Raw genomic sequence first — 27,826 nt, forward strand, 5'->3', positions numbered from 1 at the left:
AGAGAGAACAAGTTGGGGGGCAGAGGGAGAGGGAGAAGCAGACTCCCCACTGAGCAGGGAGCCCGATGTGGGACTCCATCCCAGGACCCTGAGATCATGACCTGAGCCGAAGGCAGACGCTCAACTGATGGAGCCACCCAGGCGTCCCCAGAATGTCAATCTTAAGGAATTCTGCCTGCAGATAATTCAGAATCACTGGGAAATTAGTCACGCAAGCCGAAGTGCACAGATTACAAACCTTTGGTTATCACCTTTTATTTTCTTTTAGAAAAGAGGTGCAAGATTTCATCAAAACTGAAGGTCCTTTAGGGAACTGTGAAATGGAGATGGTTTCAGCAGTGAGTTCCTATAATAGAGTGATGCATGTACTGTGCCGTAGTTAATGCACGGAAACATCCCTATTGACAGCCGCCCGCATGAGCAAGGGGGTCTCTTCTCCAGCATAGGCAGCGCGGTCCTGCCTGCCCGTCCTTCCCGGACCCCACCCTTGCACACACAGTGCTTTGGTGAACTCCAGCGCCATGGGATCATTTGCAGCATACGACCCCAAGAGCATTCCATCATGCATCTGCATTTGAATACCAAATAAAGAAGTAACACTAAAGAAGTCAAGAACAAAGGTGCTCCTCAAATGCAGTGCCATAGGAAAGCGGCTTTGGATTCCATGTCCAACTGTGCCACTCAGTGGCTGGGTGACAGTAAACAGACCACTTGACCTCTCCAAAACCAATGTTCTTATCTGTAAAATAGAGACAATCACGTCCACCTCACTGAGCTACTGTGAGAAGTAAAAGTTCCCTGGCATGTAGTAGAGATACCCTGCATTGCAATTATTATATAAGGTTAAATAAGAATTTAATAGAATAAAAATTCAGGGAATATTATTGTAACCAAGTGTCAAGAAGCATACAGATAACACTAACATACAGTTTTCCTGCATACCTACTATGTACCAGGCACGACGACAAAGGCTTTACACTTATGAACTTAGCCTCACACCAACCCTCTTCTGTAGGCAGTACCCCAATTTATAAGTGGAGAAACTAAGGCTTAGTGAAGTTGAGTGCCTTGCCTGAGATCGTGTGGGGTGGAGACAGGTCTCAAATACAGATCCCACAGTCTTAAACCACCATGTAGCTCTGAAGAGCATGTTACACTGCTACTTTTGAGGGTGTTCTCATGCTATCACCACCTTCCATGGAATGAGGGCATGCCCCTGATGGATTCACACCACTGCCAAGTTAAGATGACGTCTGTCCTGTTGCTGCATTTCAGATCCAACAGGACTCACAGAATTGAGTTGAGAGACACTGTGTGAATTTAGTGGTTACATTAACAAAATCCACTTGCTGGGTACTATGGACTGAATGTGTCTCCCCAGAATTCATATGTTGAAGAACCAATCCCCAATATGATGGTATGAAGAGGGAGAGCCCATGGGATGGGATGGTGTCCTTATAAAAGCGGCCCCAGGGAGCTCCCATGCCCCTTCCACGGCAAGGAAGGCAACAGCAAGAAGGTGACTCTTAGGAACCGGGAAGAAGGCCCTCACCAGCCTGCAACCATGCCGGCGCCCTGATCGTGACTTCCAGCCTCCAGCATGGTGGAAATAAACATCTGTCCTTTTGAAGCCTCCCAGTCTGTGGTTATTTGTCACAGCAGTCCCAGTGGACTGAGGCACCAAGTAACATCATTAGAGTGAAATTCCCCTTGAGTTTTTAGCGCCATATTAAAGGAAAACCATGACAGGTCAACCTTTCATCCCTTTATCCTTCAGTGACGTCCCTTCATAACCAATCACACCAACAACTGAAAGACACACACACACAGACCTCTTGTGTGGACTCAGCTTATGTCCCTTAGTCCAGCAGTTGAGGCACATTGATTCATGCCAGGAGACCATGGTCAGGAGACTGTGGGTCGGGAGACCGTGGGCCAGGAGACCATGGGCTAGGAGATCGTGGGCCAGGAGACCGTGGGCCGGGAGACTGTGGGTCGGGAGACTGAGGGTTGGAAGGTGGTGGGATGGGAGGCTATGGGTCAGGCTGTGGGTGGAGAAACCAGGGCCTAAGCACGGGGAGCCGTGGGGTGTGCGTACCTGCGACGTCATGAAGTGTCCTCCTGCCTGCTCCGAGAGCTCCTGAGCTGCAGTTGTCACTTCCACATGGGGCAAGCTGGATCAGAAATTGGCTTGCTGGCTGCAGGCTACTTGGGATCCAGGCCTGTAGCCTCAGAACACAAGACCTTCCATGTCCCTTGTCACTCTGGCCAAAGCATCCATCCTGGCTGTCATAAGCGAGGTCCCATGAAGCTCCCTCGTCTGCAGTATGGCTCAGTGGGACAACACGAGCAGCACGAGGCCAGATTCCCAATGTCACAGCCCCCACGGCAGCTTTCCAGCTGCCCACTTCCAACCATTCTGGAATGCTCGGGGCACTGCTGCTTGCTGTGAGGAACGGCGGAAGGCCGAGACACACTTCCTGCTCTCCAAGAGGCGATCTCTTGGGAAATTAGATGGACCCCGGGAACATCTAGACAACAGCCCAAAGCAGCACAGATCCATGCCAGATGCGTGGGCCAGAACAGTTTCTGGGGACCCAGGGATGTGACCACAGATGTGCTGGAGCGGTCCTAACACTTTGATACCGGACAGCTACCTTCGGCTAAGTGACTAATCCCCACACAAAGTCTCCTTTCAGGCAAGAAGCCTGGTCACACTTCCCTGGCACAGATGTCGCTGCAAGATGTACTTTTCACGTCAGAATTACAACAACAGGAAAGTGCAACAGAGGAGACCCGTTCCACAAAACAGCCTGGAAAACAAGCCTGGCTGAAGCCGCCAGGAAGCCCCGCAGGCCTCACCCTCTGAGGAGTCCTGGTAACCAGACACCTCCAGACACGGTTGAAATCAGCTCAAGAATTGGTGAGCTGCCCTCACTGCAGGTGGCAGTGAGAAGAGGCCCCCAGAGACCAGCAGCCTGTTCATGGATGAGTGGCTTGCTCTTAGTGCCCTGGGACACACCCTGCTCCCAGGAAGCCATGCTCAGCCAGGCAAGGTGCAGGTGGGAAGGGAAGGACGTTGATTCTCATCAATACATGGGTGGTGTGGGATGTGAGGTACCTCCTCATGGGAGTGCTGCTCTGGGCCTGTGATGCTGGGGCACTCAGACCCGCTTGGCAGCTGGGCAGCTCCTGGAACGTGGCCTGGTTTTCTCATAGCCCCTCTCCCAATGTCACACCCACAGACCCGCAAGGAGCGGAGGCTGGTTCATGCATCTCTTCTATTCATGTGCTAGTCCTCACCCTTAGAAGGCTAGCAAATAACTCAGATTCTGCATGACCCCACTCTCTGAGGGATGGTTTCATTACCACCTGTGGGAACTGAGAATCTCTGATAAGAAATCTGGCATTTAATATACGTCATGGCAATGCTCAAATCATTACCTTGTGCTGACCCAATAAAGTTTTGATACAAAAATTTATTAATGATTGTCATATTAACACCTCTTACTTTATGCCTTATGCTTTTGTGCACATGTCTTAATTAGTCACCATAAATGATCCTTTGGAAGTAGGCATTATTTCCCCATTTGGCAAAGAGGGGCCAGGGCTAAGAGTTGTTGAGTCTCCTGCCAGAGTTCACGTAGCTTGTAGGGGGCAGAACCAGGATGTGGATCGGGGCCTCGGACTCTTCATCATCACGAGTCTTTATTGTTGTAGGCAAATAGGATACCAAACTCATGAGAGAATAGTAAAAATGCCAAAGACCTGTCAGTTTTTCACTGATGGGATTTATAAAATTCTCTCACATTTATTCTCTGATGCAAATGTAAATATACCTGCTCTTCGCCAAGAGTCCTGTTGATTTCTTTCAATGAATGGTTCCTCTTCTCTTCTATGTGAACAAGTAGACTTCAACTATCATGCGTAAAACCAACAACATCACACATATTGACATTTTATAATATTATCACCATTTTAAAGAATTCTGTGCCCTCCACGTACTGTCTATATATAACGATTGTGTTTACAGGGCAGTCGGATCCCATCTCATTTGCCCCTCAGAGCCATGTGACTTTGGGAAGAAGCAAGCCTGTAATCTCACGTTAGCACCACATCACAAAGTTGTTGGGAATATCACTGACTAAAAAGTAAAGCACTTGGTAAATGTTAACAACCTGTACAAATCTAAGAGGTGGCTTTGTTATTGCCTAGAGTGAAGACCTAAAGAAAGGACAGTTGTCTGCCTGAAGCCAAGGATTGGTTGGACTTATTGAAATACTGGAATTTTAAAAAGGAGGAACGAGCCACATAAGAGTGAGGGTGATGGGAGAGGCTGAGGGAAGGCACAGGCACGCGGGGTGGGGGGCGGAGAGCATGAGCAAAGCTCTGCAGAGCTGCCCTGTGGTTCAGCAGATGACTGTAGCTGGAGAGTCCTAATTATCCCAGAGGCTTCCTGTCGAAGAGCCGCTAAGACATGGGAGGCACACTTATCTAACTAGCTGACTCACTGATGACACAAAGATGGGCCTTACGGTTTGTAATTGAGACTCGTGAATCAAAATTGTTTTCAACATTGGAACATTTGCAAGTTAATGTAAAAATGATAGGACTTATTAAAAGGATCTAAGAAGATGACTGAGAAGCAGAATAAGTAATGGTCCAGAACAGTGATGCTGGGCCAGGCCATCTAGGTTCAAACCCAAGTCTGCCACCAATTGGCTGTTTGACCACAGGCTAGTGAGCAGTCTTGCTGTGCCTTGGTTTCCCCACCCACCTCTTGGGGTTGTAGGAATTAAGTGAGTTAATATGTGGTCAAGTGCTTCGAACAGTGCTTGGCACATGGTCACACCTACATAGGTTTACCACGACACGTGGTCCTGTGTTACCTGAGGGAGTGGCCATGCTGTTAACAGAAATTATAGTGGTGAGCGTTCAGATGCACCACCCTTATCAACCTGCTCTTCAGTCGGACGCCAGAGGGCTTGTCTCCACCTGCCCTCTTGACGCTCCTAATGCACTGTTGCAACCCTCTGCCTTACATCAGGCTTTTTCTTCTCTGCCCCATGTTCTTGGGATTTAGCAAGTCCTTTGGACCATCTCTTGGGTTTGACCTCACATTTGCCCGTGGTGCTATTTCACTCTTGGAAGCAACGGGTCAGCCCAGCTCTTGGCTCCTAGCCACTCCCGTTTCTGGCGGGTGAGGGGTGTCAGGGTGCAGGCTGCCCTCTGGCACAGTACAGGGAGGATGGATCTACTTACAGAGAGAAGATGGTGAGAGTTTCTGATTTTGGGACATGCTGAGTTTGACACATCTGGAATCAGGCAGGTGGGCATTTCACAATTGATTGGAAATGTCAGTCTGGAATTGAGACAGCAGTTGGACTGGAAATGTCTGTGTCATCAGAGGGATCCATGCAAGGCAACAAGCCAAGCTACCCTAAAAGAGAGACTCCAGGGAGGAAGAGCAAGGGGTGGAGGGCAGGCTCCAGGGAGGGCTGGGTAGCAGGGAGTAGGTTAACAAAGAGCAGGGAATCAGAGAGGGTCCCGGGAATGCAGAGGGCGGGTTTCAAACAGAAGAGAAGGGGGAAAGTGATGACAAGTAATGGTCCGGGGTCCGAGGTTGGCAGTTGAGGCTGGGTGGGGGGAGGAGCCCAGCAGGCAGGAATCAGACACCTCCGGAGCCTCTGGGTGGCCGCTGGACCGCAAAGCGCTTGGGGACGCAGGCCTGGGCAGGCCTGGCCGACGGGGGGGAGCAGGAGGGGCGGAGCTTAGAGCTCCCCCTCGCACCCCGCCGCCGCCGAGCTCTGCTCCCGCGTTCCTCGCTCATTAAGCGCTCGTCGCCTTCACCAGTCAGTCCAGCGTCGGGGTGTGCCGCAGAAAACGTAGAACCAGGGCGTCAGTTCTTGGGAAGCCGACGCCAGTGGGCCACGACCCCGGTGCCCCAGTCGCCCGGGCTCCTGAGACACCCCCGAGACCCTCGAGTCCCTCAGGTCCCCGCGATCCCCCGAGTCCCCAAGACCCCCTGAGTCCTCCGGGCCCCCCGAAATCCCCCGAGTTCCTGGGCCCCCCCGAGCCCCTGCAGTCCCCGGGACCCCAAGCTCCTCGAGCCGGGTCAGCCTGTCCGGACCTGCCCCCCTCTCTCCCCGCCTCCCCCGCGGATCCCAGAGACCTCCTCCGCGGGGGACCTCCGGCCGGACGGGGGCGCCGTGACACACGGAAGCCGTGCCTGCGGATACAGGGAGCACCCGGAAGTGACGCGCCGCCAGCGGAAGTCCCGCCCGCACGTCCGCTGCTCCCCGTCCCTCGTGGCTGATCGCCGGCATGGCGCACTACAACTTCAAGAAGATCACGGTGGTGCCGTCCGCCAAGGTAGGCGGTCGTGAGGGCTTGTCCGCAGTCGCCTCTCCCCTGCCGGGTCGCCAGGAGAGCCCGAGCCTGTAATTCTGGGATGGGACAGGGGTCGCCTCCTCTGGCGGGCCCCCCTTCTTAAGCCACGTCGTCCCCAGATTAGGGCCTTCCAGGGTTAGCGGTTCCCCGCCGGACACTGAGGGGCCTTCTTCAGGCGTTAGGGTCCTTCCCTCCGGCGTTGGGGTCCTTCCCTCTGGGTTAGAGACCTTCTGCAGACCTTGGGATCCTCCCCAGAGAGGAGGCGGGGGGAGTCGGGAACTTTATGAAGTAGGTGCTTTTGAAGGAGCCTCTTAAGGATTCATAGAATTCAGTAGATGGAGAGGGGGGTACAGGCCTCCAGGTTTGATGTCTGTGTCCCTCCTGTTACTGACAGTGTTGTGGGCGCCTGTCCGCTTGTCTCTGCACTGGGCAGTTCAAGCAAGAGTTTATATTCTCAGTGACTTTCACATCTTAGGAAATTATAAGCAGTGAATTTTAGTTTTGCTTGTTGTTTTATATACTTTCGAAGTCAAAGATTTGCAAATTGAAATTGCAGGATTTTTTTCTCTTTAATGTTTTTTCTGAGTTATGCTTGAGTTACCTGACTAGTTTCAGAGGGCCCTGGGTGTTTGGAAATTAAGGTAACATCAAGAAAGTGTGGGATAAAATTTATTTTGGTAGCCATTTGCTAAGTGTTTGTTAAAGGCCAGAAACTATGAACATGATCAGAGTTGAATATAAAAGATTGAAGATTAGTTAGAAAAAGTGTTTGTAGTTGAAAACATGTGGTACCTTTGTTAGTCTTTTGAGAGGGTTTCAGGTAAGTGGATAAAAAGTAGACATTTTTGGTGTACTGTGTCTTATTTAATTGCAGGACTTTATTGACCTGACGTTATCGAAGACTCAACGGAAGACTCCAACAGTTATCCATAAACATTACCAAATTCATCGCATTAGACATTTTTATATGAGGAAAGTCAAATTTACTCAACAGAATTACCATGACAGACTCTCACAGATTCTAACAGATTTCCCCAAATTGGATGTAAGTGACTCGGGGACACGATAGTAATATAAATGTAAGCCATCAGATAATTGGTATTTCTAGCCACTTTGTGTACTTATCTGACAAATAAGGAAGGAAACAAAATGATTCACTTGTCAGACTTTGTGAGTTAGTGGCAAAGCTGGGAACAGAGCACAGGTTTTTTGATTCCTTAGTATTCTTCCTTTCCCCCTGCCAAACCCCATGTACGAGGGCCCGGAGCTGTCTCTTCAGGCTTTCTCTGTCACTTCGAGGCTTGAGGTGCCAACCCAAGCTCTCTCAAAGCTGTGCACTCTGAATCTGGCAGCTCACCAGCTTACGTGGGCTTCCTCTCCTTCCTCTTTCCAAGGTTCCTTTTCCTGGGGCCTCAAGTTACATCAGTGGCCTGAGGTCCACCACTGTTTCTGATCCTGTTGCTTCATCAGCCAGTGATGGTCAGTGAGAAGAAATTGTGTGGGGGAGCTTTGATTTGTGCATTGAGCCAAAACAGTTGAAATCTTCGCTGACAGCATAGTCGAGTTTGCTGTTGATGAAGCTGTAGAAAGCAAGAGCAGACCCTGCTTACCCCACAGCTGCAAGGTGATTTGAGGTGGTGAAGGATGTGGGGTAGGGGCAGCAGTACAGGGTGAGAACCTAAGTTTGCCACTGTCCCAAAACAGTCCGTAAAGCTAGGTTAAGGCAGAGGAGAAAAGTTGGTTTATGTGACAAGAGTTTCTTTCATATTTAAGGTGACAGTAGTTTGTTTAAACAATTACAGATGTGCTTAAAATAAGTGTAGAGGTTTCTGCTAGCAGACAGGCATGCACTTTCCATGTGTCTCCCAGGCATGCTACAGGTGCTAAGTAGAGGCTAGTTGAACACATGAATAGTTTCTGGGGAAAGGGTGGGTACCCTAGAAATTACCTGGAAGGAAGCAAAAGAATGAGATTATTGGAAACTGGTGTGATATTTGAAAACACCTGATCTGAGCAAACAGAATGCTGTGAACTAATTAGTACCAGATTTTTGTAGTTCTTTGTAAGAAGTTTTATCTTTCTTCATCCTTGGTATTTTTTTATACAGTAGAAGTTTAAATTTGTGAACATTCTATTCCCCCCCTTTTTTTTTGAGGGGGTTGGGGAGGGGGAGAGAATCTGAAGCAGGCTCCACACTCAGTGTGAATGTGGGGCTCGATCCCCGACCCTGAGATCATGACCTGAGCTGAAATCAAGTCAGATGCTTAACCGACTGAGCCACCCAGGTGCCCCCTCCCCCCCCCCCCCCCGCATTTTTTAAACTAGAGTTAGCTATCTGAGAAGAATTTTAGAGTAGGAGGTTATAGTAGCTGCATTCGCAGCATGACTGACATGTCTCGAGTTCTGTTCAGGCCCCGGGAGCACAGCAGTCATAGAGGCCCTGTGCTTGTCTAGTGAGGGAAAGACGGTAAGCGTGGAAATCTGCAGTGTGTCAGATGCGTAAGGAGAGCAGGGAGATTGTAGCAGAGGCCTGAGGGCAGTGAGGTAGTGAGCTGTGCAGGGCTTGAGTTCTGTCTTAAGCCTTCCAGGTTGAGCCTGGGACGTGCCGAGCTTTGACTTAGCTTTTAGAGGATGAGCGGCCCGTGGGGTAGGAGGCCACTGGAAGGTTGGTGCACTGGATTAAGCAGCTGGCGGTGGTGAAGAGTTGAGTGCTGGGGAGGAAGAGCTAATGGGTTTGCTCACAGCACAGGTGTGGCCCGAAGCACCTTGGACAGTGGAGTGGCCATCCATCCACACGGGAATGGGGGGAGGTTTGGGGAGGAGGAGGGCGGTTTGTATGTGTTGATTGAAATGTGGGTAAGACATCACACAGAAGTGCATGCGGTCTGGAACTTTATGAGAGGTCTGGCCTGAAGATGTCTGTGCACTTAGATCCATGCGAGGTCACCCAGGACGTGAGTGTGGAGAGAAGAGTGTTCCCGGGAACCCTAATGTTGAGTGTTGGGTGGGAGCATGAGCCTGCAAGAGCAGAGTCGGTCCCGGAGGCCAGTTGAATAGAAAGCATCAGGAAGCGTGAGTGCCCAGCTGTCTGCTGTGCAGAGCTCTGCAAAGATGAAAGGAGTTCGGGGGAGGGGCTGATGTGATGAGCTGTTTTGATGGACTGGTGGAGACAATCCTGACTAACTTGGGTGAAAGGGAAGAAAAGAGCCAAGAGGGTAGCAAAGGAGTAGGATTGTGGGTTCAAGGGGGCTTGCAGACTTCTAGATTTGGGGGGGTGGTGACAGCATGTTTGCAGGCCTGGATTCAGGTCTTGAGAAGTGGGGGAGGACTCTTGTGCACAAATGGAGAGTTGGCTGGGTCTGTGGATGGGGTGAAGGGGGCACAGTCTTGGGCCCAGGCCAGGTGGGCAGACAGAAGTGACCCCTGAGCTCACTTAGATGTTTTCTCAGAGAGCTAAGCAGTCATCAGTCAGGAGAGAGGGCTGGGGAGAAGATGCCGGGGGTTTGAGGAGAGAGGAAAGGTGGGATGTATTTCCCTAGGAAATTATTCTGCAAGTATTGTTGACACATTGGGATGAGAAACCTGTGCCAAAAGACCAATTTGTTTCTGTTTTAGGATATCCATCCATTTTATGCTGATTTGATGAACATTCTCTATGACAAGGATCATTACAAGTTGGCTCTAGGACAAATAAATATTGCCAAAAATTTAGTGGACAAGTAAGGTATTTTCTTAATACAGTATCTTTCAAATTATTGTCCACAGTGAAAAACATGTCATATATTTGTTTTTATTTAAGTGTGGCTAAAGATTACGTGCGGCTCATGAAGTACGGAGACTCTCTGTACCGCTGCAAGCAGCTGAAACGCGCGGCCCTCGGGCGGATGTGCACGATCATCAGGAGACAGAAGCAGAGTTTGGAATATTTGGAGCAAGGTACCTGTGATACATAAGCAAGAACACTGTTTAGTGTGCTGTTATGCTACTTGATTCTTGTCAAGAACGCATTTTTGGAATATTTGTTTTATTTTAGACCTAACAGGGTCAAATTACTTTTCCCCACCTAGCCCATGAGAATTTCTGACAGGCTAGTTACTATTGAAAAAGCAGCTAGCAGTTAAAATGCTTATAAATTATTAGTACTATTAAGAGAATTTGTTTTTCATATTTCATACATAAGGCACATACATTATAAGTCACAGGAAAAATACCAAGGAAATATGTAAAAAATAAAATGACCCATAGTTTTAACCTATTGACATAAATTTAAAAAAAATTTTCTTTTTTTTTTTGCAAAAAATTGCAATATGGGGCGCCTGGGTGGCTCAGTCAGTTAAGCGTCTGACTTTTGGTTTCAGCTCAGGTCATGACTCAGGGTTGTGGGATCAAGCCCCTGTTGGTCTCTGTGCTCAGTGGGGAGTCTGCTTGAGATTCTTTCCCTCTGCCCTTCCCCAGTCCAGTGTATGCATGTATACTGTCTCAAATAAATAAATCTTTAAAAAAGAAAAGCTTTGCAGTATGTGTTAGCATGAAATTGCTACTCCAGTTTCATTACATGATTGTTTTATTTTAAGAGGACAGTACTGAATTAGTGTAGTATCTCTAATGAAACAGTTACATGCCTTTTTATGTATATTTTTATGCTACAGATGTTTTTAAGTCATTGTGTTTTGTTCTTCCCCCGGCCCCCCATCTTGCAAATAATTTGTAACAAGTTGTCGGACTTGACTGTTTTGACAGTGCTTCCAAGGATCTGTTTTGTTTGATCTTTTTTTTTTTTTTAAGATTTATTTATTTAGGTGCACCTGGGTGGCTTAGTCGTTAAGCGTCTGCCTTTGGCTCAGGTCATGATCCCAGGGTTCTGGGCTCCCTGCTCTGCGGGGAGCCTGCTTCTCCCTGATGTTTGTTAAAAACAAACCAAAAAAGATTTATTTATTTATTTATTTGACAGAGAGAGACACAGCAAGAGAGGGAACACAAGCAGGGGGAGTAGGAGAGGGAGGAGAAGCAGGCCCCCCGCCGAGCAGGGGGGCCAAGTTTGACTTTCTCCATTGTTCTTATGAAATAAAGCACATGTAATGTGAACTTTTCACAGTGCGGCAGCATCTGTCCCGTCTGCCAACTATTGACCCGAATACGAGGACCCTGCTCCTGTGTGGATACCCAAATGTTGGCAAGTCCAGCTTCATCAATAAGGTTAGTTTGGGGACGCCTGGGTGGCTCAGTCAGTGAAGTGTTTGCCTTGGCTCAGGTCATGATCCCAGGGGCCTGGGATCGAGTCTCACGTCGGGCTCCCTGCTCAGCAGGGACCCTGCTTCTCCCTCTCTGCCTCTCCCCCTACTTGTGCGCGCGCTCTCTCCCTCCCTCCCTCCCCCCCCAAATACATAAATAAAATTAAAAAAAAAAAGATAAATAAGGTTAGGGATGCCTTGGCGGCTCAGTTGGTTAAGCGTCTGCCTTCGGCTCAGGTCATGATCTCAGGGTCCAGGGTCGAGCCCCACATCGGGCTCCCTGCTCCGTGGGGAGCCTCCTTCTCCCTCTGCCTCTGTGCTCTGTCTCTCTCTCAAATAAATAAATAAAATCTAAAAAAAAATGAAAAAGATAAATAAGGTTAGTCTGTGTCTGGCGTTAACAAGTGACCAAGGACCTGAGGCCCAAGGGCTGCTGTGTCCTGTCCCTGTGGGTTGGAGGATGGCCGGCCAGCGAGTCCTTGAGTCAGTACTGCCCTCGCCGTGCACAGCCCTTTACTCGAGGGGAGGATTGCGTCTGTCTGAATCCACATTTATATTGCTGTTACGGAAAACATTGTGTGTTCTGGTACGTGTTCCGTAAGTTTGTTCGGGATTTGAGACATTCCAGTTGGGGTTTGTTACACGGAGAGCCTAGGCTGGGAGCAGGAGCGCCAGGAGAGCTGGTGCCGACTGACAGGCGGCACTTGCTGAATTGGACTTCGTGAAGTGTTTTGTGGGTGTCACCTTGCTTGATGGGACACTTCTCACATAAAGTATTTGGTCCACGTTGTGGGGAGTGGCTGAGTTGCTCTTTACTTGAGTGAGTTTATTAACTGGGACTTGAGGACACTATTTATTTAGTAACTCGGTCCTTCAAGACAACTTAGCTGAGCTTCAGGGACCTGAAGAGAGTAGAAACAGCATTTAAGGGGCGCCGAGGTGGCTCAGTCGGTTAAGGGTCTGACTCTTGATTTCTGCTCAGGTCATGATCTCAGGGTCATGAGATTGAGCCCCGCATCAGGCTCCTGCTCACTGTAGGGTCTGCTTGAGATTCTCTTTCTCTCCCTCCGCCCCTCCCACTTGTGCTCTTCTGTGCACACTCTCTTTCTAAAATAAATAAATAAATCTTTAAAGGAAAATAAAAGGTTGGTTCCTAAATAAATAACGTAAAATGTCAGTTCACAACCAGCAGGAGCTCAGGTGCCAAACAACAGCAGTTACATATGTGTGAATGTTGCTGCCAGGAACACTTCCACTTTGACCCTATTTGCAGGTCTTTATTTTGTCCCCAAGTTGTGCTGACATGATAGGCTGAAGCTCTGCAGTGTCCGAGCTCACGGCTCGAACGCTTGCGAGCCAGTGGCCACTTAATCCCTTACAATGAAATAGTAAACAGTTGAGGCCCTCGGTTGCACCGACCGCATGTCGAGAGTTGGCGGACGTGTGGCTGGTGGGCCCCATATCAGCCGTGCAGGTACAGAGCGTTTCTGTCTGCACAGCAAGTTTGTTGGGGCCGGGGTGGATCAGAGCAGAAGCTGACGGCCACTCTCCAAGTACTGGCCCCCCACCTCCCTAGTATCTGATGGGGACTGTCGCTGCCCTGGCCCGGTGGCGGGAGGAAGTGGATGGAGTCCGTCCATCAGAGAGCAGCAGCTTCGGTCCTCAGCAACGTAATCATGCCAGGTCTCTCTCCTTGTTTGGTCTTGTTTTGTTTTAACGCCAAAATCATTCATCTCTATAACCCGTAGGTGCCACACAGACCTCTGAGAGGAAATAAGGTAAGGAACTTGTGTAACTGTTGGTGTTATGATTGTTTTGTTTTAGGTGACGAGAGCCGATGTGGATGTCCAGCCCTATGCGTTTACGACCAAGTCTCTGTTTGTGGGGCACATGGATTATAAGTATCTGCGTTGGCAGGTGAGCGCTCCCACCTTTAAACATAGAGCTCTTGTTGTTAACGGGGTTTGATTTTGGGGATCCCTAAAGAACTAGAGTGTCTCCCTAATTCCCAGTGCGCTTAGGGAAAGACTCGGAGGAGGTGGGAGAGATTCTCAGGGTCACCAGGAACACCCCTGCAGAGAAAACTCCCCTGAGCTCCCCGGCTGCCCTCAGGGCAGTTCTCGGGGAGGCAGTGGGTGGCCTGTTTTACGTTAACAGTGGTACTTCCGAAGAAACAAGTTTCCTTGTTGTTGCTGACCCTGTCATTACAAATGACATTTATTAACCATTTAAAAGCATGGAGCAGTTTCCACAGTAGAATTTCATTTCATAAACGATGAGGTTGTTCCTAACACATGGGAGAGTTTCCCAGTTGCTCTTCTGTTCCGCTCTGTCAGGGCCCCTGGCTGGCTCAGAGCACGTGGCTCTTGATGTCCGGCTCAGGAGCTCAAGCACTGTGTTTGGCATAGTTTGGCATATATCAAAAAGGGGAAAAAGAGGCGTCCTTTTCTCCAGGTCATTGGCTAGTTCTTCAGTGAGCTCTGCGGGGTCCACTCATCCCCCCTTTCGTCTTCATATTTAAAGCTTACCTGATTATGGTCAGTTGGGAGATCTACGTTTTATGTACTGGTTCTCTGAGGGCTGGTGTGGGCGTTGAGTCCATGCGTTAAGTGGGTGTTGATGTGCTGGACAGGAGGTTTGTGGGTGTGTATGCTCTTGAGTAACACATCTGACCATTAGGTTGTAGATACTCCGGGGATTTTGGACCACCCTTTGGAGGATCGGAACACCATTGAGATGCAGGCCATCACAGCCCTGGCTCACCTGCGTGCCGCGGTTCTGTACGTGATGGACCTGTCTGAGCAGTGTGGGCACGGGCTGAAGGAGCAGCTGGAGCTCTTCCAGAACATCAAACCTCTCTTTATCAACAAGGTACAGGTGGGAGCGAGGACTTTCGGTTTATAACTTGCACTGTGAGGATGATCATTTCATTATTTGTTTTCCCTGTTGCAGCCTCTTATAGTTGTAGCAAACAAATGCGATGTGAAGAGGATAGCTGAACTTTCTGAAGAAGATCAGGTAAATCACCTTAATGTTTTGAGTATTTCTTACCTAATTCCAAATTTTACTTCAGACCACCAAAGGTTAGAAGGAATTTTAGCAATACTAGTCCGTGTTTTTATTCTACAGTTGAGGTAGTATCCTCACTGGTTTATTGGTGGCAGACTAAACCTGGCCTTCCCTGAGCTCTGCTCTGCCTTCGAGGCTGTGGGAATACCCGTGCGTTCAGCAGGATGGCACAGTTAACCCATGGAAGGTCTTCACCTTGGTGCCTTAGGGCACACACAGCACCGTGACACAGGCCTTGCCTCTTCGGGCCTCGGGCCCCGGTGCACTGAGCAGCACCTGCAGAGTAGGGCTGTAGGTAGGAGGGTTCCATGGGTGTCATGTACCTGCTGCACAGACTTGTGGGGAAATGAGTTTGGGAAGTGAGTCGAGTGAGTGAGTGAAGGAGGAGGAGCATCTGTAAACTTGCCAGGACAGGGAGTATAGAGTGTTTGCTGTATTTTCTAGAGGCAGGTCGGGTGGTTAGCCCTCCTTCTCCACACAGCTCACCCTGCAGCCCTGGAGAAGGTTTACACTGGCGCAGAGGTTCTCAGACTCTTGGGCACACCCAGGCCCGCAGGGTCAGAGCCTGGGAGGCACCCCCCGGGGCGGGTCACCCTGGAGCTTGGAGAAGCAGGCACTCGAATAACCTCACTGTGGCCCCATCTCCTGGAGTGCGTGTCACTGACCAGCTCAACATGGAGGGTCTCCAGGGGGTGGCGTGCCGTCCCTTCCCAGCGCCTCTGTCTTGTACTAGTTGGACATGTCATAGTTGCGAAGAGGGAGGGCTTTTTAAACAGCCATGCTGGATATCGGGCACCGCAGCATGTTCATTCAGTTACTAACTAGGTACGCATGGACATTAGAGAATTCGCTTGGGTTGGAGAGGACCCAGGTCCCTACTAAGTGATCCTGGTTTTTAGGTGCTTGCGCTGGAAGGGGAGACGAGGGTTAAGCTGTGAAGCCCGGAGGTTAGGCTGAGCCAGCTGCTCAGGCTTCGAGGTCAGGCACGCCCAGGCCCCGCCATCCCGCCATGTGCCCGCAGTGACGGGGGTGTGGTCTCCGTTCTGCCGTCGCTGGTGCTAACAGCTGCAGCCCTGGGTGGTTCGTCAGCAGCCTCGACAGGCAGATTGAACGAGATTGGAAGGCACGTGGGCAGCGGATGCCATCGCGATGGTGCTGCCAGGTTAACCCAATGGCGTGGCCGTGTGCCCGAGGCTCTGGCTTGTTGCCTGTCTCATGTGCGATGAACGGGGTCACTGTGAGCTCAGAGGCTAGTCAGACCACGGTGTCCCCAAGACCACTGCTATTTGCGGGGGAGGGGGCAGTCTCCCTGGTAAGTGGGACCCCGAAGTGATTGTGCTGGCCTTGTTTGTGACAAGCTTTCCCGTCACAGGGTTGACGTCTGTGTCTGGACGAGGGGGCGCTGGTGTCGAGGTGCACAAGCGAAGCCCCTCGTTCCAAATCGGAGTGATTTATATGTTTCTGTGTTGTTTTGTAAGGAATTCTCTTAGGTTGTAGAGGCCAAATGTTTCTTTAAAAATAGCGTTGAAAACATACTAAAAAAAATTCTGTAGCTTGATGTTGCTGGGTTCCTTTTTAGAAGATGACGTCTTACAGAAGAATGTTCCAGGGAGCCTCTGGTTTGCTTTTGTAGTCTGGTTTGATCTGCCTGGTAATGGGTATTTTCTTAATCGCAGAAGAATGTAGGGAAAGATCAGCATTTGGGGGAAATGTCCTTTAGAAGAATATAGAAACGAACCATGGACGTGCTAACTAGCATTTATGGTACCCGTATGAAGAACAGTAAGACTTGTTCGTGGGGAGGTGGAAATAAATAATGGCTCTTTTGTTTTTCTTTTGTCTTCCCAGAAAATATTTGCAGATTTGCAGGCTGCAGGATTTCCTGTGGTTGAGACTAGCACCCTGACGGAGGAAGGGGTTATTCAAGTGAAAACAGAGGTCAGTGCTTCATCCATCCCTTTATCGCCTTTGTGGTCAGAGGAGTCCATTGTGGGGAAGGAAGCGTTCTCTGCAGGTGTCGTGGGCAGGGAGCCGTTGAGGCGGCCAGGCGGGAGAGCATGTGCACCGCACTGAGCCTGGTCCCCACCCGCCCAGTTGAATGTGGCGCTTGAGGGGACACTCCGACTCCCGCACAGGTGGCTTCGCTTCGTCCACTGCTTGCTGTCCATCCTGACCTGTCAGGATGGCTGTGGGAGCTGTACTGTCACGAACTTGTGTAGAAGTCGAAGGAGCAAAAGGAGCATGGAGAGAGACCTTTCCCATTAGGTTTCACATGCGATTCTGATCGCTTACGTTGTTATTTTTATGTGAAATAGAAAGAAAGGCGGGTTTGATGCTGTGGTTGATTCGGCTCTGGTGCTCCAGTCAGAGTCCGAGGGGGGCTGTGGACCTGGCTGGGGGCACAGCACGAGGGCTGCTCGTGGTGGGGGGCAGGCCTGGAAGGGCCGTGGAGTGTTGCCTCGGGGTGCTGCCCCAGCCTGGGCTGGCCTGGGAAGGGGGCCTGTTCCCGCCTGAACGTGCAGTCTGCCCCGAGGGGTTACATGGACCTCGGGGTGATCCCCGGGACAGCACCAGCCACTGTGACTCCTGAGGAAAAGCATGTAGCGGGGTCCAAAGCTTTGGAACACAGTCTGCTGGTGAGCGGGGGGCTCTGGTTCCGGTCCCACACCCCCGCCTCCAGACCAGAAGGCGGGATGCCTTGTGAGTCTGGCCCTGTTTCCTCACCTCAGGCTTGTGACAGGCTCCTGGCTCATCGAGTTGAAACCAAAATGAAAGGAAATAAAGTGAACGAGGTGCTCAACAGGCTGCATCTGGCCATGCCGAACAAGAGAGACGACAAGGTGAGGTTGGCCTTCCCAAGAGCCTGCAAGCCGGCACCTGCCTCACTCGGGGCTCACAGGTGCTGTGCACACTCACGCGGAGTAAAAACGACGTGTGTCCTGACGTACACAAGTGCAGAGGTAGCGTCTGCTGCTCACTCCACCAGAGGCGCTTAGTAATGTCTTTCTGGTGTGTAAGCATATTTTATAGAATCAGCATTCCTTAAAATTTTTTCTGTGCTGGGGCACCTGGGTGGCGCGGTCAGTTAAGCATCTAACCCTTGGTTTCAGCTCAGGTTCTGATCCTCAGGGTCATGGGATCGAGCCCCGGGGGCCGGGCGGGGTGGTGGTCAGCACTCAGCAGGGTTCTGAGATTCCCTCTCCCTCTCCCTGTTCCTCCCACTTGTGCTCTCTCTCTAAAGTAAATCAGTCTTTAAGAAAAAGTTTTTGTTGTTGGTTTTCTTGCTGTTACAGTGCTCAGTTGCACGTCTTTATCCCTAAGTCTTTGCTTTTAATTGCAGATGTATACATAGAGTGAATTTTACGGTAGGGAGTTGAGAAGGTCAGCGTCCTCCAGACACCCTTTCTGGGTCATGCTGTGCGTTTCCCAGATCTTTGATGCTGAGTGTCCCACTGCTGGAATTTCCTTCATTAATAGAGCATGCGAGCATTTTTTTATTCTTAAAGATTTTATTTTTATGTAATCTGTACACATGGAGCTTGAACTCCCGAATCCTGAAATCAAGAGTTGCATGCTGCACCGACTGAGCCGGCCGGGTGCCCTATCAGGCAAGCTTTTTTCATGAGCTTATTGGCCTGTTCTTCAGGTGATTTATCTTTTATTCATTTAATGTATAGTTTTTTTGTAAAGGAAATCAGATTCTCATATGCTCTGTAGGGCTTTTTGTTTTTTTTTTTAAAGATTTTATTTATTTATCTGACCGACAGAGAGGGAACACAAGCAGGGGGAGTGGGAGAGGGAGAAGCAGGCTTCCCGCAGAGCAGGAGCCCGATGCGGGGCTCGATCCCAGGACCCTGGGATCATGACCTGAGCCGAAGGCAGACGCTTAACGACTGAGCCACCCAGGCACCCCGGGGTTTTTTGTTGTTGTTGTTGTTGTTGTTTTAGTTCTTTGTTTGGCTTTTTGACTTGGGTTTCCTTTTTCAGTCTCAGATTACACGTTTTTAATATGCTATTTAATACTTAATTTTTTAAATATATGCTATTAGCTAATATTGATATTTTTTTGTGGCTGTTGGTTATGCACAGAAAGATCTACCATTTGTTCCAAAAATATTCTTTAAAAGTATTTTTTTCTATATTTGAATGGTTTCATTTTTTTAATTTTACCTGTTTTGAACAGAAGTTGTTGCTCAGTCTTGCATTTGTTTTGTTCTTGGGAAGCAGGCAGCTACCCAGGTATGTTGTCATTTATCTCAAAACTGATGATCGAGTCCTGTATCTTTCCATTAAATTCTCCTGTGTGTTGGGTTTCTGTCTAGATTGCTTTCGTCTGCTTTGTTTCTTCTGTGTTGCTCTTTTGTTTGTAATTTTTCTCGAGAATCTTTGTGTTTATTTTTTCTAAATAAACCTTGGAGGGGCACCTGGGTGGCTCAGTTGGATAAGCGTCAGCCTTCAGCTCAGGTCATGATCTTGGAGTCCCAGGATCGAGTCCCGCGTCGGGCTCCCTGCTCAGCGGGGAGTCTGCTTCTCCCTCTCCCTCTGCCTGCCACTCTCCCCCTGCTTGTGCTCTCTCTCTCTCTTAAATAAATAAAATCTTTAAAAAAAATAGAAATAAACTTTGGATCAGCTATGGAGTCTTTCTGTTTCCTTGCCCAGCTGGCCCTGCACCCCCACACAGTCATTTGCTGGTTTGGAATTGGTCTGGCTTTGCAGAGGGGGAGCGTGCCTCTGGTTTTTCGCTTTTATGTTCCTTTTGTATTTAGCAAGGCATTTCACGGAACTCTTCCCGGTGGTGTCCCCTCAGGAGAGGCCCCCTTTCATCCCCGAGGGAGTGGTGGCACGCAGGAAGAGAATGGACATTGGGGAGCCCAGGAGGAAACGGGTAGGTCTGCTTCAGCAGTGCAGAAGGCCGCGTGTGCCCAGGGCGGGCACGGGACATGACACTGAGGGCATCCGGGCCTGTGCTGTCAGGCTCGGCGAGTGTGGACGTGAGTGGTGGGGCCCCCGGGACATGAGGCCGCACGGGCGTTACACGGATGGGCTGGCGGGATGGAGGAGAGGTCGTCTCCTGGGGGTGAGGAGGGGCTCAGCACTTGTGCACCTGGAAGGCCAGCAAGAGCTGATGGGAGTGCTCTGCTCCTTCGTTGCAGGAACGAGACCTTGAAGTGGAGCTGGGAGACGATTATGTTTTGGACCTTCAGAGTAAGGGCGGATGTCCGGGTCAGGAAGCTGTGGGAGGGCTTCAGTGCCCGCGCGCCCTGCAGCTGCGCCTTAATCTTTCTTAGGGACGAGGTTGTGTGCGGCTGGGCTTGAGGCTTCTTGTGGGTGGTTTTGGGGGCTCCAGGAGGGTGGTGTTTAGCTGGCATGGTGCAGGCCGCTGCTGCTGATGGTCTGCCGCCCCTGCCTTCACCTCCCGCTCTAGGCCTGTGGTCCTGAGATGCTGTGTGACCCTGGGCATGTGTTTCTTTACTGGAGTGTTGGGTGCAAGTGCTCTGTTGTTTTCCTGGAGAGACGTGGTTGAAGGTATTAAAAACTACAGTAAACCTAACCTTTCTTTTCTACTTTAGAGTACTGGGATCTGATGAACTCCTCTGAGAAATATGATAAGATACCCGAGATCTGGGAAGGCCATAACGTAGCTGATTATATTGATCCCGACATCATGCAGGTCTGTGTCTCTTGCTAAATTGTGTGATTTTTATTCCTTATGTGACCGTGAAGGTACCAGTACGGCTGTTGACCTACCTGGACTTGTCGCCTGTGTTCCTTCTACACCGCGAGCCTCCCCACCCCGTCACCAGCAGCCTGCTCGTACCGAGGGTCCTGGAGACCCCAGGACTCTGCTTCCTCTCTGTTCTGAGCCATGGCCTCCTTCGTGGGGCAGGTGGACTCTGGGCCGTGAGCTCCCTGTCTTCCGACCTGACCTGTTCTCGTCTCCTGGAGCTTTTCTCCTCAGCGGTGGCTTCCTCCTATTGGCTGTTCCTTAGCGGGTTCCTCTTTAAAAAACAGAACCTTTCTTAAACCCTGTGTCCTTCGTTAGTTGCTGTCTTGCCCCTCTCTCCTCGGTCGAGGTTTTTGAAAAGATACAGAGTATTTCCTGTCAGTGCTCCCTCATTTCCTACTCCTTCCCAAATGCTGCCCTTCATTTACATTTTCAATCTGCAGGGTGCTCTGCTGGGCAGGCCCCTCCATTTGCACACTGAGGCCCATACTCCTGGCCCCAGGAACCCTGTCATGGGCTCCTTTAAGTAATCTCTACGCCCACTGTGGGGCCTGAACACAGGATCCTGAGATCAGGAGTCGCACACTCCACAGACTGAGCCAGCCAGGCGCGACCATAACTTGTCTTTCCTAAACTGTGTGGCTAGCAGGGGCATTTGTGTTTGGGGATGGCCTTAGAACGGATAAAGGGGATGTCGTAATCCCATACCAGCTCACACTGGTAAGTTCCTAGTTTTTCCGCAGGAGGTGCTCTCGTGTGTGTGGGGTAGGGGGGAGTGCTGGGGCGTGAGGTGATGTCTGTATATTTCACCTTGACGTCTGCAGTAACTGTTGGTAAAGAGAAAGAAACAGCACAGGACAGCTCACGGGGCATGTGGGCTCACTGCTGGGAGGTGAGCTCTTGGGCGTTCCTGTGCGGGACTGGGCGCAGGCATTCAGCGCCCCCTGCAAGGCCGAGGGGAACCGAGCTCCCGCGGGAACATTGCTACGCTTGAGAGTTTTTCGTTGTTGTGTTTAATGACAATTCTTTTTAAAGAAACTGGAAGAGTTAGAAAAAGAGGAAGAACTAAGGACAGCAGCGGGGGAGTATGACAGCGAGTCTGACAGTGAGGACGAAGAGATGGGGGAGATCCGCCAGCTGGCGAAGCAAATTCGGGAAAAAAAGAAACTGAAAATTCTGCAGTCCAAGGAGAAGAACACACAGGGCCCCAGGATGCCTCGGACCGCTAAGAAGGCAAGTTCTGTGTATCCAGAGCGCCAGGACCGGCCTGTGCGGTGCCGGATTCTCATACAGTCATTGCTAAGTGCAGCATTTCGACCTAAATGTGGCTGTGGCCATGGGATTGCACCGACTTTGTTTTGTTGATACGTCCTGGCGTTTGAGGTGCTTTGAGCTCTGGTCTGCTGCATTCTGCTAATGGGGCCCTTTCCTGGTGACTCTCGGGTTCGGCACTGTCAGAGTCAGCCTCTGCAGTTGAACAGAGTAAGGTTGTGGTTTGGGATTTGTGGCAGAAAAGCTATCAGTCACAATGTTCCTGTTCTTTCATTTCTCTGTGAGTCAGGACTCCTCTTTTGGAATTTACAGAAACCTAAGCCAGTCCAGCTTAAATCCTCGGGCAATTTCTTGGCTCCTATGACTGGTTAGAATGGGGAGAGTCACACTTTAGGCACAGATTGGTCAAATGATAGGAGAATTCTTTCCGGTCTCAGCCCCATCTTTGTAGTATTTTCCTCTCCTGCTCTGTGCTCGTCAGGGCGGCAGGTGAGGCCAGGTCCTGTGGGCGCCCTCAGACCGCAGATGTGATAGGATGGCATGCAGGGCAGCTAAAATGTGGCAGGAGAGGAAAGGAAACAGTGACATTCCAGACACCTTTCTGTGGACATTAGTGTGTCTGAGTACCGTTTTCATGAGATGGCAAATGAGTGGCTCTTGGTAGACTGGACACTCGTCTGTGTCCCCACTGGTGCTCACTGGGTTTGGGAGGAGACGCTGTGGCTGGAGTTTGGATCTTGGGGCACATCATGTGACTTCAGCGTCAGGGACCCTTCAGGCAGAGACTTCCCTACAGAGTCATGCAGAACCCGAGGACATGATGCGTACGTCGTCTTACACATGGCCACTGCCTGGGAGATGCTGGTTTCCACGGTTTTAATGCTTGTCCAAAAATACGAACCTGAGCTCGATTAAAAGGTTTAATTCCTAGAAAAAACGTACTGTACATCATTGTAAAAGGTACGTTTTCCCTTGAATTTTTTTTTTTCCTAAACATTCATCAAAGTAATTTTGCTTAAATACCTTTCCCCCGTGTTCAGGTTCAGCGGAAAGTCTTGGAAGATGAGATGCGCAGTCTTGGTGTTGACATGGATGACAAAAACAATGTAAGTGTGTGGAGGTGATCCTGGGACACGGACGGCTCTGTCTTAGGACACCAGGCTCTTAGAAACCCGGGGGCTGGTGGAGCTGGTTACAGAAGAAAGGAGAACTTGGAGTGTGTGTGGAGGAGCGGCTTGGAAGTGCTGAGAGTGTGCTTGCCCACCACCGTCCACCGGCCCCTCAGGATGGCTCAGGGCACTTGGCTCCAGGGCCCCTGTTGATGGTGTGGGCGCTGTTTTCAGGCTCTATTCTTGTTGACGCAGGAAGACTTGAGGGACACCTTGCACATTCCGTGTGGCCCTGAGCGTGGGGCGGCCCCAGTGTGCTTTTCTTTGTGGGGTTTGGGGTTTTTTGGGTTTTTGTTCTTTTTTTTTTTTTTCTTTTTGTCAGTGTTTTATCATATTTGTGCCTACATCATTTTTCATTCCAGGTTAATGGAAAATATGAAAAATACCAAAAACAAGAAAGGAAAAAAAATCACCTGTGTTTATAGCACACAGAAATAATCTAGGTTGACATGCAGTTTATACCTTTTTATTCAGGTTTTTGTACAGAGGACTTTAATTCTTCTCTTTTTTTCTTGAAAATGTATTTGTAACCATATTCGTATTTCATACTTATTTCCCATTGTGGTATAGCATTTTTAGGATAATTTTTGAGTAAAAAGCCTTAGTTTATCTCAGGCTTCTTGGGGTGGTTGTTTAAAAATTCATTTGCTGTCATGCAAACAAGGAACTACGTCAAAAACTAATGACGTAATGTATGGTGACTAACATAATAAAATTAAAAATTCATTTGCTGTCAACTCAGAATATAAGGTGATGTGTAAGTAATATACAATAAGGTAGAAGTAATTTGTGTCTGGGAAAAATACAAGTTGGAATAGAATGTCAGAGAACAAAACGTAAACTTATTTTTTTAATTTTTAACTTGAACTTTGATTTTGGTGACTACAGTCTTCATGTAGCGTCTTAGCATCAGTTTAGTGATCAGATAGGTATGTGAGGGTATATTTAGTCTCAACATGAGAGGAGCTTGGGCTGTAAATAGTTCAGAACTATTTTCCTGGGGGCCCAACGATTAAAAGGTATTTCAGATAACTATTGAAATTCTGATTTTTTTTTTCTTGATGAATTATGCTGGAGCATATATATATATATATATATTTAAGCTTTTATTTATTTTAGAGTGTGTGTGGGGAGAAGGGCAGAGAGAATCTGAAGCAGACTCCCCACTGAGTGCAGAACCCCATGCTGAGCTTGATCCCAGGACCCTGAGATCATGACCTGAGCCAAAATCAAGAGTCGGATGCTTAGGGGCGCCTGGGTGGCTCAGATGGTTAAGCGTCTGCCTTTGGCTCAGGTCATGATCCCGGCGTCCTGGGATCGAGCCCCACATCGGGCTCCCTGCTCAGTGGGAAGCCTGCTTCTCCCTCTCCCACTCCCCCTGCTTGTGTTCCCTCTCTCGCTGTGTCTCTCTCTGTCAAATCTTTAAAAAAAAAAAAAATCCTATTTGTAACATCAAGCAGTGTGTTAAGTGAAAAAGAATATTTGACCAGTAACTAATGTGATGTTAAAGAGCTTTAGCGTATTCAATAATGTCTCTCAAAACTCTTGCGTGTCCTGTCGGTATAATTTCGTGTGTGTGACCACAGCCCTGAATTTGTTATTCGTGCTTTTCAGGCCCATTATGCAGTCCAGGCCAGAAGGTCCCGGAGCGTTACTAGGAAGAGGAAACGGGAGGACTCTGTCCCACCCACATCTGTAGCTGGCAGCCGCAGCTGCTCTCGGACTCCGCGGGATGTCTCTGGCCTTCGGGACGTCAAGGTTAGTCCCTGTGATATGGGCTAAGGACACCCTGTGCAGCTGTCGTTCAGAGGGCAGGGACCACAGGTGGGGCTGGTGCCCCCCGAGAGGCGAGCTCAGCATTCTGGACCCTTGTCCTAGCGGTGTCCTCTCGTGGGTGGACGGAAGCATGGTGTCCTAGGGCGCTGTGCTCAGAACCTGGAGCCGGAGCCCCTGTAGGGAGTGGTTGTGGGCAGTCTTTTGGGAAAGACACTGGATATATACAGTCTTTTTCATTGAAACTTTTTTATTAAATAAAGACAAAAATGGTTAGTTTTGGCATTTTGAAAGTTCAGGTACGGGAGAAAGTCTGTATATAAACCGGCAAACCATTTACTTGATGGAAGCCTTGAGATTTCCATCTCCTTCTAGAAATCTGGATTTTAGTAATGCAGCATTGCCACTTGTCAGATGTGAGCGGTACGGTTTCATGGGCTGACTCTGTTTTCTTGTTTGTCTAAGAGGGAATTACGGCCGATGGGCCTAATCTTCCGGCTCCTGGTAGGCACAGGATTTGTCTAGACAGAGCGTTCTTCCCGTCCTTGTGTGCACGGGGATGAGGTCTGCAGCCCCCGGGCCCCAGGGCAAACTGCAGCGATTGAGACTGGCCAGCGCTTCTCGCAGAAGAGATCTGGACCGTGGAGACAGATTGCTAACTGGTCATGACAAGGCACGTGGACACTTGGGAGCTCACGTGTGTTGTGTGTTCTTGTGCTTTACAGATGGTGAAGAAAGCCAAGACTATGATGAAGAACGCTCAGAAGAAGATGAACCGCCTGGGGAAGAAAGGAGAAGCAGACAGACACGTGTTCGATATGAAGCCCAAGCACTTGCTGTCCGGAAAGAGGAAAGCCGGGAAAAAGGACAGGCGGTAGTGGCTGGGCGGGGTGGTGCCCGGCCTCGTCTGGGGGGGGGTCCCAGGATTGGGGCGCCGCCTGTAAACCGCAGACAGCGAGGACACCTGAAGCTCTGGCTGCTTGCTCTTGGGCGGGGGGCGCGGGTGCGGGAAGGTGTCAGCGCTGCCCCACGGCACGGGTCTTCCGAGTGGACGGCGGGTTCTGTATTTAGGGAGTTCTGGTCACTTCAGATCTGCAGAACCGGAAAGATGCACATCATGTGTGTTTTGATGGAGAAAAATCTTTCCGCAAGAGGCAACTTTGGTTCGTGTGTGTCTGGTCTTTTTTTGCAAAGAAAACCGCTCTGCCCTGGACACGGGCGGAAGGCTGCCAGCCGTGCCTACTGAGAGCCGCGCCAGCTAGTCTTTCTCTACGACGTGTGTACCCTTGTAGCCTGTCTCCAGCTAGTTCATCCAGGATGAACCTCTGAGAGAAAGTGGTTTGGGTTGATTTAGGGGTTTTTTTTTTTATTTAGTTACAAATCACTGTAGTTTGGCCAAATGAAAAGGGAAAATAAATAAACTAACTCCTGTTCTGAAAACAAACAGTCCTTCTCCGTGGGGTAAAACGTCACCTCAGGCACTGTAGCAGCCCAGCGTGTGTCCGGGAAACATAAGCAGCCCTGCGCTTCCGCACACCCCCCTGCCGCACCCGTCTGCGGCTGTCCTGAACGGAGGTCACTGTGGCGCGGGAGCCCGCCCTCGCCGCCGTGCCGGTGTGCCCGCCTCCACCCGGGCGGCTGTGGGCAGCGTCGCGGCCCGGAGGGCAGTTGTCTCACGGGCGTGTCTAGCGTGTGCTGCGTGCTGTGCAGGGGTATAAAGTGAGATTTTCGCGTGTGTGTGCTGAAAAAGATGGGTGAAGAGAAGCTGAAACGCACATGGTGTTGGGGAGGCAGAAGCCCACGTCTTCGCGGGGGTCGCAGTTGCGGAACCGTTCTGGAACTCGGGTCTCTGGAGGCTTGAGTCTTGCAGGGAAGGGCTGGGCTGGAAATCCAGCAACTTGGGTCGATTTTGGCCCTTCTGGCTTTGGTGTTCACGTATCCCCCACCCCCGCCCCGGGGCAGGCGCTTATGCCTCTGTTACTGTGGCTGCTTGTGTGAGTCAGAGGGGCTGCTAAGGACCTTGTCCCCCAAAGATCAGGATTCTAGGTTTACATTGCTGATTGTTGCTTCTGATGGCGGAGGTGTAGACAAAGAGACGGACCCCATTCTTGCAATCTCCGTCCACGGAATCAGATGCAGGGGGTTTAAAGAGCCAGCGCCTGTTTCTTTTTCCTTTGCTTTTTCCTGCTTTACCTCTTTTGGGGGCCAGACACTTACGGATGAGGACTTTGAAAAGCAACTGCATGTGAAGGGAGTTTGGAAAGACCACACACATGCCCCAGGAAGGACATGTACTCAGAGAAGAACTACAGAGACCTTCAGTGTTTACCCCTGGCTGGCACAGTGATACCCTTAAAACAACAAAATCCAGCCATTCTGGTGAAGGGAGAGTTTCTGATTTCCAGAATTCCCACGTTATGAAATTTCAGATGTCCAGTTTTCAACAAAATCACAAGGCATACAAAAGAGTAGGGAAGTAAGGCCCATTAAAGGAAAAAAATGCTGTCTCAGGAGGATGAGATGGTTTAAAACAACCATCCTAAAGACCCAGAGCTGAAGGAAGATAGGCACAGAGTCAGGAAAATGAGGTGCCCCCAAAATTCCAGAGCTGGAAAGTACAGGTAACAAAACCAAAAAGATAGATGGGATGATATCAAACAAATCTCTCTGCTTCAAAGGAAATAATCAACAGTAAAAGACACCTTATGAAATGGAGGAAATGCTGAAAATGCTAATACAGAGAAATGAAGATGAAACCTATGTGAGCTCACTCCCACCAGGATGGACACTCAAGAAAACTGTGGTGTTGGTGAGGACATGGAGAAAACATTCAGTTTACCATCTTAACCCATTTATAAGTGTACAATCCAGTATTGTTAAGTGTATTCACGTGGCTATACAACAGATCTTTAGAACTTTTACATCTTGCAGAACTGAAACTCTGTCCCCATGAAACTAATCCCTCCCCATCCCCCGGCTTCCGTGTCTCAACTCCCTGTTTCTGGGATTCTGACAAACTTGGATATTTCAGGTGAACGATGGAGCACTGGTCCATTTGTGAATGGCTTACTCCCATGCAGGGTCCCCGTGGTCCATCCACACTCACACAGGTCTGGGCTTTCTATCATCTTAAGACTACACTGACACTCCTGCATGCCCTTCTCTGCATCCATCCATCCATCCATCCATCCATCCAT

At 49.7% G+C, this 27,826-nt stretch overlaps 1 protein-coding gene across 3 annotated transcripts; it reads left to right on the forward strand.

The window, feature by feature from the left end:
- The first annotated feature begins 6,217 nt into the window (after positions 1-6,217).
- Positions 6,218-27,826, forward strand: GTPBP4 (GTP binding protein 4). 3 transcript variants are annotated; one of them, XM_032425933.1, is made up of 17 exons: positions 6,218-6,372; positions 7,265-7,435; positions 10,006-10,109; positions 10,190-10,326; positions 11,486-11,586; positions 13,446-13,538; positions 14,301-14,492; positions 14,574-14,639; positions 16,539-16,628; positions 17,420-17,530; positions 19,498-19,575; positions 19,844-19,895; positions 20,261-20,361; positions 21,451-21,648; positions 22,728-22,793; positions 24,471-24,614; positions 25,355-27,826. In XM_032425933.1, exons 1-17 carry the CDS (start codon positions 6,325-6,327, stop codon positions 25,505-25,507), a joined length of 1,905 nt encoding a protein of 634 aa, XP_032281824.1. In that variant the 5' UTR covers positions 6,218-6,324; the 3' UTR covers positions 25,508-27,826. The 3 variants fall into 3 exon arrangements, with proteins under 3 accessions (XP_032281824.1, XP_032281825.1, XP_032281826.1); XM_032425934.1 differs by lacking the exons at positions 7,265-7,435; positions 10,006-10,109 and having other exon boundaries at positions 6,283-6,372; positions 25,355-25,698; XM_032425935.1 differs by lacking the exons at positions 6,218-6,372; positions 10,006-10,109 and having other exon boundaries at positions 7,353-7,435; positions 25,355-25,698.

Source organism: Phoca vitulina, unplaced genomic scaffold (assembly GCF_004348235.1).
Source record: "Phoca vitulina isolate PV1807 unplaced genomic scaffold, GSC_HSeal_1.0 scaffold33, whole genome shotgun sequence".
NCBI lineage: Eukaryota > Metazoa > Chordata > Mammalia > Carnivora > Phocidae > Phoca > Phoca vitulina.